The sequence below is a fragment of the Chinchilla lanigera genome, unplaced genomic scaffold (assembly GCF_000276665.1).
Source record: "Chinchilla lanigera isolate Chin_1 unplaced genomic scaffold, ChiLan1.0 scaffold00003, whole genome shotgun sequence".
NCBI lineage: Eukaryota > Metazoa > Chordata > Mammalia > Rodentia > Chinchillidae > Chinchilla > Chinchilla lanigera.
The window spans coordinates 10,717,322-10,731,704 of NW_004955404.1; the positions used below are offsets into that span (position 1 = coordinate 10,717,322).

The 14,383-nt window shown below is 45.7% G+C and overlaps 2 protein-coding genes across 2 annotated transcripts in view; one reads left to right on the forward strand and one right to left on the reverse strand.

Annotated features, from left to right (window-relative positions):
• Pcca (propionyl CoA carboxylase, alpha polypeptide) overlaps positions 1-1,827 on the reverse strand; it is a 401,509-nt gene extending 399,682 nt beyond the window's left edge. Inside the window, exon 1 of the mRNA XM_005374054.2 lies at positions 1,671-1,827. Coding sequence (XP_005374111.1) covers positions 1,671-1,748 — 78 coding nt within the window. The 5' untranslated portion in view covers positions 1,749-1,827. The remainder of the gene's footprint in view (positions 1-1,670) is intronic.
• Positions 1,749-3,084, forward strand: LOC102009342 (translation initiation factor IF-2-like). The gene is made up of 2 exons (XM_005374052.1): positions 1,749-1,824; positions 2,603-3,084. The coding sequence occupies exons 1-2, from the start codon at positions 1,809-1,811 to the stop codon at positions 3,010-3,012; spliced, it is 426 nt and encodes a 141-aa protein (XP_005374109.1). The 5' UTR covers positions 1,749-1,808; the 3' UTR covers positions 3,013-3,084.
• The last annotated feature ends 11,299 nt before the right edge of the window (positions 3,085-14,383 follow it).

Consider the following 14,383-nt stretch of genomic DNA (forward strand, 5'->3'; position numbering starts at 1 on the left):
CCATTTTGGAACCCTATGACAGAATACATCACAATCAACAGTGAACAACGCTTTGGCATCTCCAGCTTACCAATACATTGATCATGAACTACATCCAGAAAAAAACAGCAGGGCTGGGGATATAGCTCAGTGGCACAAGTGTCTGCCTGGCAGGCACAAGGTCCTGAGTTCAATTCCCAGTACAAAACAAACAAACAAAAAAAAAAAAAACCAGCAACAACACACAAAGAGGGGATGCTCATTTAGCAGAACTACAGGATGGTGCAAACAAGGTAACTATGGTGAATGACAAAACCTACAAAAGAAGGTACAGTAAATAACTGGAGAAGAAATCCAAAATGTAGTATAATATTTTTTGTTTGTTTGCTGGGGGATGAACCTAGGGCCACTGGCATGCTAGGAAAGCACCTTAGTGTTGATCTACAGGCTTTCCCTTTTTCTTTACTCTGAGACAATGTCTTGCTATGTTGCCCAGGCTGGCCTCACACTTGCCATACTCCTGCCTCCTGAATAACTAAGATTATAGGCATGCACCACCTCATTTACCTGCAATATACTATTATGTACTAAGTCTTATAATTTACCAGACTTGTTATTGAAAATACAGTGATACCTCAGGTCACGAACTTAATTCTTTTCATGACTCTGCTCACAAACCAAACTGTACAAGAACCGAATCAAATTTCCCCACCAGGTCAGAAGGATTGTGAGTCTGAGGCCAGTCTAGGCTACAAAGAGAGTTCAAAGCCAGCCTGACTACACAGTAAAACCCTACCTCAAAAAAAAAAGGAGGTGGTGAATTTGTAACCTACTCCTCAAATCTATAATATAGTCAGTGCTTGTTCATTTGCTAGATTGAAAATAATTATACTCTCTGAGTATAATCTTTCAAAATTAAGATACTTCTGACTGTATGAAAATATTTGATTAGTCACTGAAAATTCCTACATTTTTTTCTAGTTTAGACATTTTAAAAGAACTAGAAATAAAATGGCCACAGAAACCTTTCTCAGAATGACAACCAATATGAAAAAATGTCATTTAAGAAATTACAGGCACACGCCTGTAATACCAGCACTCAGGCCAGCTGGGCTACACAAGCGAGTTCAAAGCCAGCCTGCACGACATGGCAAGACCCTGTCTCAAGAAAGAAAAGAAACTAAAGTGTGGTGTTACTTTTTTGCTTGGAGAAGGAATAACAAATGCTAAAGTTACCTAATTCCTACAGAGAAAGAATATATATATATATATATATATATATGAATATGATATATGTACTTTTACTGTAAAAGTATACTTTGTACCTACCTTCCTCAGTTCTCAAAATATGCCAGGAAAACATTTTAAGAAGCTCTTCTAGCTAAGAGAATGATTACAGAAGTTTAAATGGCTTGGTAATGCAGATCCCAAGTCCAAGCCCAAGCCTCATCTTTCCTACTGTCCTTTTGGCGACAAAGCAACACTGTTATGTAAGGAGGGGAAGGTGATCATAACCTCACTACAGCAGACACGGTCCTCTGAAGGAGAAAGAGCAAAGGGGAAAACGGGCAAAGGGCTAAGAGCTGCTAGGGAACGCGAGGCAACTCCAAAGCCCTAGACTGTACAAACCCCGCATTACACAGACTGCGGAACACTCCAACTTCTTCCACGGACGGGCCAAGAGCTCCTACCAGCGTTTCCAGGCGCGATGACTCGGGACAGCTCCCAGGGAGCGAGCCAAGCAGGGGAAGAGCTCCACGAGGCGCCATGATGTCAGCAGCCTCACTTCCCGTCCACAGCCAAAAATAACCTCACCGAGAAAGGCAGCTATGCCAAGTCCTTCAGGTATCAGTTCAAATTTCCTCCTCTTCTCTATGAATTTGTATTATTTCTAAGACACTTGACACATGTTTAAACACTTCCATAGCTCCTCAGTCTCAGGAAATACGCCTTGTTCAGCTGAGGGGGAAAAAAGCATGTAACGAGGGAGTTCACAAGGGTGGATATTTTTTTACAACATTCTTTAAAAACTAGGAAACCCTCTTTAAACACCAGGAACGGCTTAAATAATTCACCCCGGGCCTGAGGGGCCCAGGTGGACGTTGCCCTCTCTGCGTCCCTTTCTGAGGGCCTCCTCCTTAGGCTTCGTCCCCAGCGCAGCTATGAGGCGCTGAGGCCTGTCCTCACCTGCGCCTCGGCCTCTCCTTCCCAGGAGCCCACAGCGGCCCGCGGCTGTGGAGAGCGCCTCGAGGTCAGGCCTGCGCTCCCGAGGTTGGCGCGGGCCGCCGCGCCCTCGTCCCCCCTGGGCGCAAAGGATGCCGGGAGCGAGCGGAAGTGCGGCCCTCGACGCCTACGGCGGCCTGGAGGAAGCGGGTTCGAGGCCACAGGGCCAGGCCTGGGCCGCCGCCCAGGGGAGCGAGCGAAGCTGCGGATGCCCGGTCTTCTGGGCACCCTGTGGTCCTGCACAGCCGCTGAAAAGGCTGGTGGGAGGCCAGTGCCCTCCGCGCAGCGCCTTGACGCAGCCTGGGCGGGCGCAGAAGGGCCCCCTAGGTGAAAGGGCCCCGCTCCGTCTCCAGGGGGACCCACCTCGCGGACTCCGGCCCTCGTTACGTTTGTTTTGCAGGAGGGAATTGTGCAGCCTGGGCTGCGGACCCACGGCGGGGGAAGGCAGCGGAACGCGGCTCCTCTCGAGGCCGGCGGCCGGCAGCCCAGGAAGCACCTGTCCCCGCCCACCTTGACCCGGCCGCCGGCCTCCCGCTCAGAGCCCAGCCCCAGGCGGCGCGGATCCCGGGCCAGCCCCGCGGGGGTCTCAGCGACGGCGAAACCCGGAACCTCGCGGTCCCCGAGTGCTCCCGTGCCAGGGGACTACCTGGGTCCCCCGGATCAAGCCCCGCTCCCCAGAGCAGGGAGAGTTCGACGCTCCCCAGGAGGGAGTCTCCATGGAGGAATTCGTCCTGCTTCACTTCCAGAGTTGAAAGCCCGGAGGCCGTCGGTTCTGCAAAGAGAGTCGGGCGCGGGCTAGACAGCAGCTGATGAAAATAATTGTCTTCGCACACACAGCCCTGCGCCCAGGGGCGCGTGCACGCGCACACACACACACACACACACACACACACACAACTTGACCCCGCTAGCTACCCAACCTTAATATTCCGGGCATGCAGTTTTCAACAACTTGCTTGACACAATAACAAAGACATTTAAATGCCAGGACGCAGACTTCACTTTTTAACCTGCTGAGAGGAGCTACTTTCAAAGCTTCCCCACCGCGAATAAACTGACAAAAAATATGGGGTACACTTATAAATTAAACACCTTACCGTCAAAGCAGTGTACGTTAATCAGGTTTCTAAGGCAATAGCCATCTCTGTCTTTTCCTATTCACCCAAATAATGCCCCAAGAAGGAACCCCTTTACACAAGAGAGAGCTGGGGGGTGGGGGGAATTGAATTATACCCATTGCTAGTAAAAATCATCTTAAATCAATAGAGCACCACTTGAACTTGAGTTTCCATTGTTTCACTGAATCATCAATGTTTTTAATTAAACAGTGCTACCCTTTCTGGTATAACATTACATAAAAGGGTTAGGTTTCTACTTTTGTTGAGGCAGCTGGCGTTTGTTGGCTGTTGTGTTTGAGCAACAGACTGTTCAATAGAAGCGAGAAATAGCTCAACGCGCTCTTAATAGACCTGTTTCAACAATGTACCTTGAAAAGGAATACATTGTGTTATTGTGTTAGTTTGCTACAAACCTATTAAAAGAAAAATAGCATCCATCAGGTCTAACAAAACGCATTTGTATCATACGTACTTATCTGCTTCAAATACACTTCTTGGCACAATGTCTAGAATTCAACTAGATCATCAAGAGCTGGACAGAAGAACACATACCAGTTAGGAAATGATACACGGTCTAAAAATAATAATAAAGGAAAGTCTAAACAGACAGTAATCCCTTTTTATGAGAAATGCAGACAATCCTACTGCAGTTGAAAATGTGTGGATTTCTACGGCAAAAAAAAACATTTTAAAAAATTTTTGTAGCACGAGGATATTGATCCAAATCCCATATTTGGAATGAATCTGATATACTTTCGATAGCAATTTGTTTCAGAGAAAGATTCAGGGCAGAAGCGATGCATTTTAAAGCAGAATTAAACAGCGCAAAGAGCCTGGGTCTTTAGGGAAATGCGTGAAACAAACAAATCGAAAGCAAGGGTTCCAGCCAAGAGGTAGGGGAGCAGCGCTGTCTGGCAGTAGGAAAGGAAATGCTTCTTGAAAGTGCTTTCTTAAAAATGATTTTAAAACTTATTTATGGCATTTTAAAAACAAAGTGAAACTTGAAAGGGAAAAAAGTGATATTCCCGTACCCGACAGAGCCTGTGGTCTATTGCAGGGACGACCGCCACTTGGACCACAAACATGAGGGAAAGAAGAGACAAATGATGAGGCTAATTTAGCTCTGAGGTTGCTTAGCAGAAAGGACACCCAAAGTAGCATCTGTCAGAGGGATGCATATTTGCTTCCTCTCAAGGCACTTGATTTGGTTTCCAACGTGAGTGCCCAACATTCAGTTTTCAAGTGCAAGAATTTGGGGGCACAAGAGAATAACAGATTGTCTACAATTGAACACAATTGTACAAAAAAAAAGAACTTGCTTAAATTAAAATAGCACCTTATGTGAAATGTCTGTGTTAACAATAGATGAAGCAATATTTTGTCCAATAAAATTAATCACTTGTTATTTTTTGAATTAGTAAATTATCACATGATGATTTAGAAAAATGTCACCCTGAAACTTTAGATGATAATTTTGCCATATTATAAAATAGTTGTTAGACTCCTTTAGAAGGCAATTTGAAGTCAGATGGTTAATATGACTGCTCTCTTCAGTGGAAATATTTTCTCTTCTCAAAAAGTATGTGTGTGTACATGAAAGTTAGTTGAAATATATTTAATTCATACTTTAAGACTTTTCACTGACATCTTTCCTCTAGAGCAAAATCTAGTTTTTAAATTAATTCATTTGGAAATAAAAATAGAAATGAAATTATGAAGTCCAAATTGCATAAAATTAGATTCTCAAATGTATAAGATTGACAGAAAAGATGACATTATCAAAGTGAGAATTTTTAGGTATGTGATAATCTACCAAATATTTAAAAAGAAGTTCACAGTAAGCTGACATGACTACAGTAAGAAATGTTGGCTGAGGGTTTACAAAATATTTCTATTTCCACTTAGAACTTATAGAAATATTTGTATGTCTGAAGTTAAGCCCCCTGGGGAAGAATATTCAATGAATTTTAATTCGAAGACATTTTTCCAAATAAATAAAGAATCACCAAGCAGATCATTTGAAAGCTCAGCAAAGGAGAAATATATTTTAGAGGAAGAGTGTAATCTGATTCTTTGTTTTGTTCTTGGTCTTCAAAATCCTTGACTCTCTACCCTTACAAAGAATCTTTAATAGTATATGAAAGTTAAATGTTTTTATTTATTTAAAATAAAAAGTCCAAATAACATACAGTATAATTTGTTTCCCTTAAAAGATAGGAAGAAGGGTATCATATAAAGATGATTTTCTATATTCCCTCTATTTTTTCCTAGAAATAAATTTCAGATATGTTAATCTCTTATCACTAATATCTAGAAAGTTTTAACCAACCAAATCCTAAAACTTTCTGTACTACTGTTGATTCTAAGCAGCTCTAACTTGAAAGATTTTGGAGAGTACATTTTCAAAGCATCAAGCCTTTTTTACAATTTCTTGGTCTGCCTTTGGTAAGGTAATGAGTACCTTTTTTGTTTCTTTTGCTTTTTAGCTCAGAAGTGTGGGAAGAAAAAGAGGCCAATATGTTTTCAACATTTCTGTTGCATGCAATTATTTCAATGCCATTCTCTGGTGTTGTGTCTGAAAAACGGGTGGCTGAGCCCACTGCCCACAGTGCAGACATTCTGCTGGATCCACCCCTGGGCACAGTCATCAAGAGGGAAAAGATTCAGCTTCCAAACTTGATTAAAAACAGCCCAACAGTTTCTGTCCCGTTAAAGAACTGCGTGGCTGGGCAAGCTGAGTAAATTACTTCAGAGAGGAGCTGGCTGAGGGCTATGTCTCTTTCACATGAGAGCAGAGAAACTTGAGGAAAGCAATCAGCTAGAAGATTGCAGAAGGCTTGAACCCAAAACCCACAGCTAAAACCTACTTTGCAGGATGTAGGTGCCTGGAAGGTGTGATTCTAAGTTGTAATTTTTCACCTTAATTTGAAAGGAGAGCAGAAACACTTCACACAAAGACCTACAGAGATGTTTGGGAATTGTTAACTTATTTCTAACAGACTTTTTTGTTTTCCATTTGATAAATATTTCAAAATATCTTTTTCCCCTTAAAGTTACATTCTGGAAAACATAATTAAAAGAAAAAGACTAAAGTTTGTTGTTTTTTTTTTTTTTAAATGAACTTGGAAAAAAAAATAAATGAACTTGGAGTGAGGACTATGTGGGTTGGTAAATAAACTAGATGCTTGTCAATATCTTTTTAATGATATGTTGTTGCTATTTTCTGGCTGGCCATGGCCATGTTTTTATGGTTAAGACTAAAGACATCCAAACTAGAATCTGAATATGAGCTAAAGTAGGAGGTTTTCTGGTGTGTTTCAACAATAAAATAAAACCTGTCCCTGTATGTGCCTGTGTTCTTCTATTCAAAATTTTATTCCAGAAAATAGTTCAATTTGTTACCTTTTCTGTGGGCTCAAGAGGAGGAAAATATGATACATTTGGGGATTTTTCAGTAGAGCTGTGTTTAGTTTTAATTTTCCTGCATTTTAAAATAAACACTTTGACCAAAGCATGTTTGATCTTTGCAAGAAGGAAGTATACATTGTGAAGGAATGTGCAGCGGTTGGACATGAAAATGGGGTTGTGACTCACAGCTGCAGGCAGAAAAAAAAAGGCGTCGTGGTGTCAGCCAGAGGTGTTCAGTCTAATAATTCAAGCTGTAAACTGTATCCCCTAAAATTACCTACATAATAAATCATTGTATGAAGAAAAAAAGTTTGGAGTGAAAAGTGTAAGAGAAACAGAATTCGCAGGAGACTTCAATGCTGGGATCTATTGGCAATGGATATGAAACATGGGTTTATTTTGTCCAAAACTTTAAGGATCCAAATAATACTAAAAATCATTCTAGAACAGCTCATTTTTCTCCTGGCATGCGTTTCAACACATTTTTATATAGTCTGTCACAGAAATGGATTTGCATTTTCCCCCTCCTGATCACACTGCTAAAACTGGTTTATGGGATTTAGTGTCAATTTATGCAGTTTTGAGAAAAAAAAAAAAAAAAAAACAACTAAATTTAAACTGGCTTTATTTTAGAAAAATAGTGATAACCAAGTTATCAAATGCATATCAAGGACAGAGGGAGAAATCTTTCTGAAAATTCCCTTAGGTTCCTGTCTCATATTTGTGTTGCTTCTAGGTACCCAAGAAAACACCAAATTTACGTGAATGGGTGTATTAGCTTGCCTAAGAATTGAAGGCTAGGTTGAAACACTTAAAGACACTGCGGTTGGTAAAGCTAGTGCCAAATCCTGGAGACTTGAAAAATGAGAACGTTTGTGGGTAGAATGCACCCATTTGGAGTAGAAAGGAGCTCCAGTCCCTGGTCTGGGCCAGGGTAAAGATGCAGTTGTCAGAAGGAAGTTTAAAGGCCAAGGACACAGCAAGTCTTTGAAACAATAAGGGTGAGGAAGTCAAGAAGCAGACACGCCAAAGCCACACTGAAACAATTTATTTTATAGGATCCCCTACATTTCCAGAATTAGTGAGCAGAGGCAGTCTGAGAACATGGGCTGTGGGTTCTTGCGCTCACACGGGCACCGCGAGGGGAGAGAGTCAAGATAACACCGGTGTCTTTTGCCTGAGCATCGCACAGGAAAATATAAGGAGGAGGAAGGGGAGAAAATAGGCAAAACGAAGCTGGGAAGGCTGACTCCAGCGAAGTTTGCAATAAAGATTAACTGGAAAAAGGATGTCCACAGCAATTAAAGCCCCTGCCCTGGCTCATTAGTATTCATGACTGAATGTTCAGCTTTTCTGTGTATCTTTCTCCCAGGATCAATATCTGAGCAGCGTGGGCCTGGGAGGAGCCCAAGTAGGACCCTGCGTGAGCCTGACCTTTCGCGCCCTCCCTCCAGGTCAGAGCATCTTCGAGCCCCCGGCCGACGCGGTGCCCGCGCTCATTAACCGCATCGTTCCCCGGCTGGCGGGGACGGGCGCGGGAGCAGGCGGCGGACAGGGCCAGGGAGGGAGGACTGAGACCCGCGGGCGCGCACCCAACCGACTCCGAAGAGTTTCGGGAAACCACACTCAGCCACGCTAACCGCTGTGGCCCCAGTGGGCCGAGGGGTGGGATCAAATAAGCGTTGCCTGCAGCAAGAGGCTTCAGCGCGACTCCTGCCAGCCCGGGTTGGGCTCGGCCTGGTTCCAGACCAGAGTACTAGGGTTCTTTGGGGGGGCAATCTGAGTCCCTCGGAAAATGGATCCCCACGCCCGCTCCCGGTGTTATCTGGTCAAGAGCCTCCCCAGGCCTCTGCCAGCCTCGGAGAAGCAGCCCAGACTTGGAGCATTAACTACGATGATTATCTTTGACATTCTATTAACATTATTATTATTCCTACCCTCCACATTCTCTAGCTGCGCTGCGCTGCGTTCCACTCCCCCGGGCCACTGGCTTAGTCTTTCGGATGGAGAAAACTGGCTGGGGGCGGGGGTTGGGAAAGGAAGGGGCTGAAGCAGCTTTGGCGAGGTGTGTGTGTGTGGGAGGGGTAGTCAGTTTCTCCCTCATTCCAGGATTAACTGAGAGGCCAGGGGGGCGCCCCTCTACACACCTGGAGGGTCTGCAGGTAGTCAGGACAGCCTCACCCTTGGCAGTCCTGAGACCAGGCCTGGGAGACTCCAGCTGCAGGTAGTGCCCCCATGCCACCCCAGGCTGGAGACTTGAGGTTCGGGCCAGGCCTCTGGAGTTCCAGCCGACTGTGACCCTTGGAGACCAAGTTGGGCTGACCCTTGGAGACCAAGCTATGCAGGCCTGAGAGTGCTGGGCAGGCTGCCCCCTGCCCAAGCTGAGGACAGAAAGGGGCAAGGGAGATGGAAATAAACAGAGGAACTGGGGGAGCAGAATCCTCCAGTCACACCTCAGCATCAGGTCCTTCCCACCCTGCAAGCCGGTGGCTGGGAGATGCAGGAGCCACAGGTCAGCATTCGTGAGTGGATGGATGTGTTGAGGCGTGGACAGCATGTGCCTGTGTGTGGAGAGTGAGCATGCGGCATGTGTGTGTGTGTAAGTGAGGGGGCACCCTCAGCCCCTGCCTGATGGTCACTCTGAACCCCCTCAAGAGGGATACTGGTCACGACTACAGCAGGAGAAGGCGAAGCAAAGTGGCACTGCTTCCAGTGCTCAATGGCTCCAGGAAACAAAAAGAAAATGTGGGAGGGTGACAAGGGGGCCTCAGCACCCTGCAATCCAGGACTGTCCCTTGAAGAGGCGGGGCAGCAGTGGGAGGACCCTGGCCGGGAGTCCCAGCCAGAGCCTGGCAGTTCAGGGGCAGGGCAGGGCCTGAAGGCTCTGAGCCCGGTCACCCCACAGCCTTGACCTTGAACTCAGACCCATGGTCAGAGAGTACAGGAGTCCTCATTTGTAACACCCGTTTCAAAACAACACAGTTGCCTTTTCCTTGGAAGACTCCCAGTTGGACAAGCTTGAGGGTTTATGCTTGATCCCTAGATCCAGTCTGGAAAGATTTTTCCCTAAAATAAAAACCTAGAGACAATCATCTGGGTATGGGATGAGAGGTGGAGGGCATTTCCGGAGGGATGACATTTTTTCTCTAGGCTGGGTTCAGAGCTGCCAGTTAAAAATGAAAACCATTCATTGAGTTCAACTGGTGGTAGCAGTGGGCTGAGGAGCTCCAAGTTCCTGTGGTACCAGAGTGGTATCAGACTACACAATCAATCGATCCACAAGTATGTACTGAATTCCCTCTGGATCCTGAGGGCTGTTTCTGGGGCACGTGTCTATTTAAGAAAAATAAATAAATAAAATACATTCAACCCCTTGACCGGGTGTTATTTCGACGCCTTCATTTCTTAATCCTTGGAAGAGGGCCTAGTTCACCCTTTGGATTATTTGGTGACATGATGTGGGGACAGGCAAGATTCAATCTCTAGTGGCACTTCGTGGGTTCTCGTTCATGTCTCTGATGCTACTAGGAAGCCCAGAAAGGACCTATTGGGACATAGCTCTCCCAGCCCCGCCGACCCAGGGAAGCAGATCCGTCCCTTTGAGGGTCCAGGCCTTCCTAGCCAACCCCCAGGGATGCAGGAGAATAGCAGAGTCCAGGGAAACCCGAGCCTCCGGTCCAGCCTGTGATCTGCCCTTGATCTCAGGGTTTTCGAGGAAGATAAAACCACTTGAGACTGAAAACATCCGTCTGAAAAAGAGACAAAGGGGCTAGGGGGTGGGCTGGAGGAAGAGCAAAGAAGGTGCCGGCGGAGAGGAAAGGGGCTGGGACAGCGTGGGACGAGTGTGCCGGGCTGGGACGCGTTTCCTTTACTTGAGTCCTGCCCAAGCGCGGCCCTGCCAGTCTCCCCTCGCCCAAGCCCGGAGCAGAACCGACGCGGGCTCTGTTCTGGGAGTGACCTCTTTCCTGCCGGGGAGTTCGGAGGACATCACTGAACTGGGAGAAGCTGATACCAATGGCAGTTATCACTGTGGTCATTAAAAATGCAGTGAGGATCACGATAATTAATAATAATAATGATGGGTCTCCCGAGGGGGCTCCAGCTGCCTCCGGATAAAGCGACTCTCCCGTTGAGGGCAGTTACTCGGAGGTGGATGCAGCTCAGCGCGCGGGGAGCGAGCTTGGGCGCCCTGAAGTTCAAGTTGATGGCGGTGGCTGGTGGCGGCCAGCCGCGGTCCTCCGGCCGATTCAGCTCTGGGTCCCTGAGGGAGGCAAGGACGGGCGGCAGTGTTGTGGCTCTGGAGTCAAGGCAAGGGCAGGTTAGCATTCAGGTCCGTCTCGACGTGGGGGCTCAGGGAAGGTGGGAGGACGCACGCACCCCTACTGTACCCCATGCCCGGGAGCCAGAGCGCCCGCAGCCTCCTGTGCTCCCAGCCCCTGCGCGCGATCTGACGTCTCTGATGCAGAGATGCACTTTTGCCATCTCCCTCTCGCTTCGTCCGGTCCCCCAGATTCAAAGGGCAGAAGGGAAGGGCGAAAGAGGGAGACTGGGCCACACGGTCGGCTTGGTGACTTGTTTGGACAAAGCCCGGGGATGAGAGGGCGGAGGAACTGGGAGCCATTTTGCAGGAAAACTACTCCCACCGGCTCCCTACATCCCAGGGTAGACTAAGGAACCAATCTTAGGCTGTGGTCTTCTTCGCCTTGTTCGTCTTCACATTTTATTTTCCTGCCGAAAACTAAGATGAGCGCCGGCAACCTAAGGAGCCTTCCGGATGGCTGTCGGACTTTCAGATCTAGAAAGCCAGGGAACCCCCAGTGCTACTTTTCTTCCTTCTTCCCTCAACCCAGAAGAAAAAAACCCAAGACCTTGAGTTGATGAGAAAGTTGCCCCCCTACACCTTATTCCACCCTTTTCAGATATGGGAGGTGTCTCAAAACCAAACAATTTCCACTTTCTAAATTAAAAAGTTGAAAACATTTGGAAGAGACCGTTCCATTCTGGCCCAGAGTTATGATGAATATTTAATCTGACTCCTTCCTCTCTCCCCCACCCCCTGGGGGTAAGGGACTTGAGAAAACCCTAAACGATTTTCCTCACAGCTTATAATGTGTTCAATGAACTCTCTCAAGGACCAGTAACATATGCCAATTATTTTAATAATTTTGCTTAATATTATTAGGGGTTATAAATTTGATTTTAATAGAGAGTTGATTGCTTCAGAAGTTGGAGCTCAGGCAGCTCTAAAGGGCCGCTGGGGAGGGAGCGAGATTGGTGTGTGTCACCCTGAATCTCACACTGCAGGCTGGATGGATGGAGTCTCTCCCTCCCCACTGAACAGGTAGTCTGGCTTCGGGGAGGTTGCCTTGCTCTCCCCAAGCGCCCTCCGGCCTGCTCTGTCTGGTTGGCCTGCAGTTCAGCCAAGGGCTGGGGTGAAAGGAGACCGCAATGCCTACCGCATACCTCGCGCTCTAGGGCTCGGCTGGCGGAGGCCTTCGACCCTATGGAGGTGTTGCATCCGCCGCCAAGGGCCCCCCTCCAACCTTTTTGCCGCTGTGGGAGGAGATCCGAGACCGCCCAGGCCCTCTCTGAGATCTAGGGACACCCATGGAGAGGGTGAGGAAGATGTCTCAATGGTTCAGGGATTTAGACATAATTTCTTCTTCCGTCCCTATCCCTTGGTTACTAAAATTATTTTTGCTTTCTTCCTGAGAGCATCTTTTCTGAAAACTCTAACTCCGAAGGCTTAAGGTAAAGCTGCAAACCTCCCAGAAAAGCTGGTGACTTAGGTACTTCTACCTGGCAACTTCGTATCTTTGTCTACCTTATTTTTGCAAAGGTTCTCTTTCTTTTGGGACAGACAGTTTGTTGCCTCCTTGTTACCTCAAAAGAAAATTAAAAGGTACGCTTATCACCTTCTCTTGAATACCCTGATTAGTGCAGAGCTGCTCTGCTTAAAGATAAGCAGCATTTCTTGAGCAAGCTCTCTGCATAAAATTTCAAGGAAAAAAAAAAAAAAACTTCTGGTAGAAACAGGCCCTTTTAAACTATAATCATTGGGCCAAGTTCAAAAACAAAGTACTCAGCTCAGTTTTAAACGTGCAATTAAAAATAACTGTACCTCAGCTTTTCAGAGGGAGGGAAAGGAAGGGGGCAGGGAAGGGGGAAAACAAAGAATAAGGAAATGTTTAGTGCTCTTAAATCCAGTCCAAATAGCTGAAAGAAAGAAAGGCATTCCCTCAGATAATGGAGCCATTAGAAACTCTGAAGGTTCCTGCCGCCATTCTTCACAGGGGCTTTCCAAAAATTTAATTCACTCTCAGCTACTAAACAAAGGATGTAGAAAATAATTTTGAGACTTTCTGCCAAAGGGGCAGTTCAGCCTGGTTTCTATGCATACACTTTCCTCCCCAGAATGCATGGTGGTGCTTCCCACTCTGATCCATACCCTTTTCCACCCCCTGGCTGCTCCTCCCCATGTATAAAAATAACTTTGCTAGAAAAAAGAATAGTAGGTTCATGCAGTTTCAACACATTTTATTATATTTCTGTATGCATTACTCTCAAAACATATCACAAGAAATGATCAAACCACTTAAAACCTTCAAATAAAAAATCTGAAACAGTTTATGCCCACAATTGTACATATTTATAGTTAAGAAACATTCTTTATAAATATTGTTTCCTCTGTAGCAAGTTAATACCATAATTTAATTACAAATGGATAAATATGGTAACGGGTATTTACAGAAGGAAGGGTGTTATTACGGAAAAAGCTAACGGCACAACGTTTATTTTTCCCCCACAATCTTTCATACAGGAACTAACAAATTGAACTTGCAAAAGCACTAAAACATCACATGTAAACCCAGCTAACAGAAAAATACATTCACAAGCGTTGGTGGTGGTGTGTATGTGTGTGCTACGGGTTGGTGTTGAAGAAACGGAGGGAGACTTTGGCACGGCTTGGTTTTTTTCCCCCAGTCTATAGTTGCATGAAGTTTACAATCAAGTTGCCTTATAAAAGGAACACAATATTCAATACCACAGTACAAAATAAACCATTTTCTTCCACATTACTTAAAAAAGAAACCAGGTAAACTAAAAAGAGAAGAGAAAAAGCCCGTCACTTGGGGAAGGGAAAGAAAGGGAAGGGGAGGAAGGTAGGAAGGAACGAAATCCAAAGTTTACAAATGGACAAACTTCTATACACCAAGAACCCATTAAAATCACCTCGGAGAAGGAAGGAGTCCCACTATGTACACAGTTTGTCAGAAGACTCGGGACGAGTAGGCAGGAAAGTGAGCATGGGGCTTGGCAGGGGGGTTGGTTGAACATTTTTGTGAGTTTTTATTTTTTCATTTTTATTTCATATTTTTATATGTTCAAAGACTTCATAAGAGAATTTTTTTTTTTTTTTTTTGCTTTTCATGCCTGGATTTTGTTTCTTTAAAAAAAAAGAAAAACGTTAAAAATCCTTCAGCTGGTAAAATCATTTTCATCATCATAAAAATCAGATTTTAACAACACGATCACAAGGTACCCTGGGCACAGCGCCTGGGGAAGGGGCAGGGACAAGGAGGGAGGGAGAGGGAGAGGGAGAGGGGCCCCGGCCCCTCACACGTACCATTCATTGAAGTTGGAGGAGAGACCGC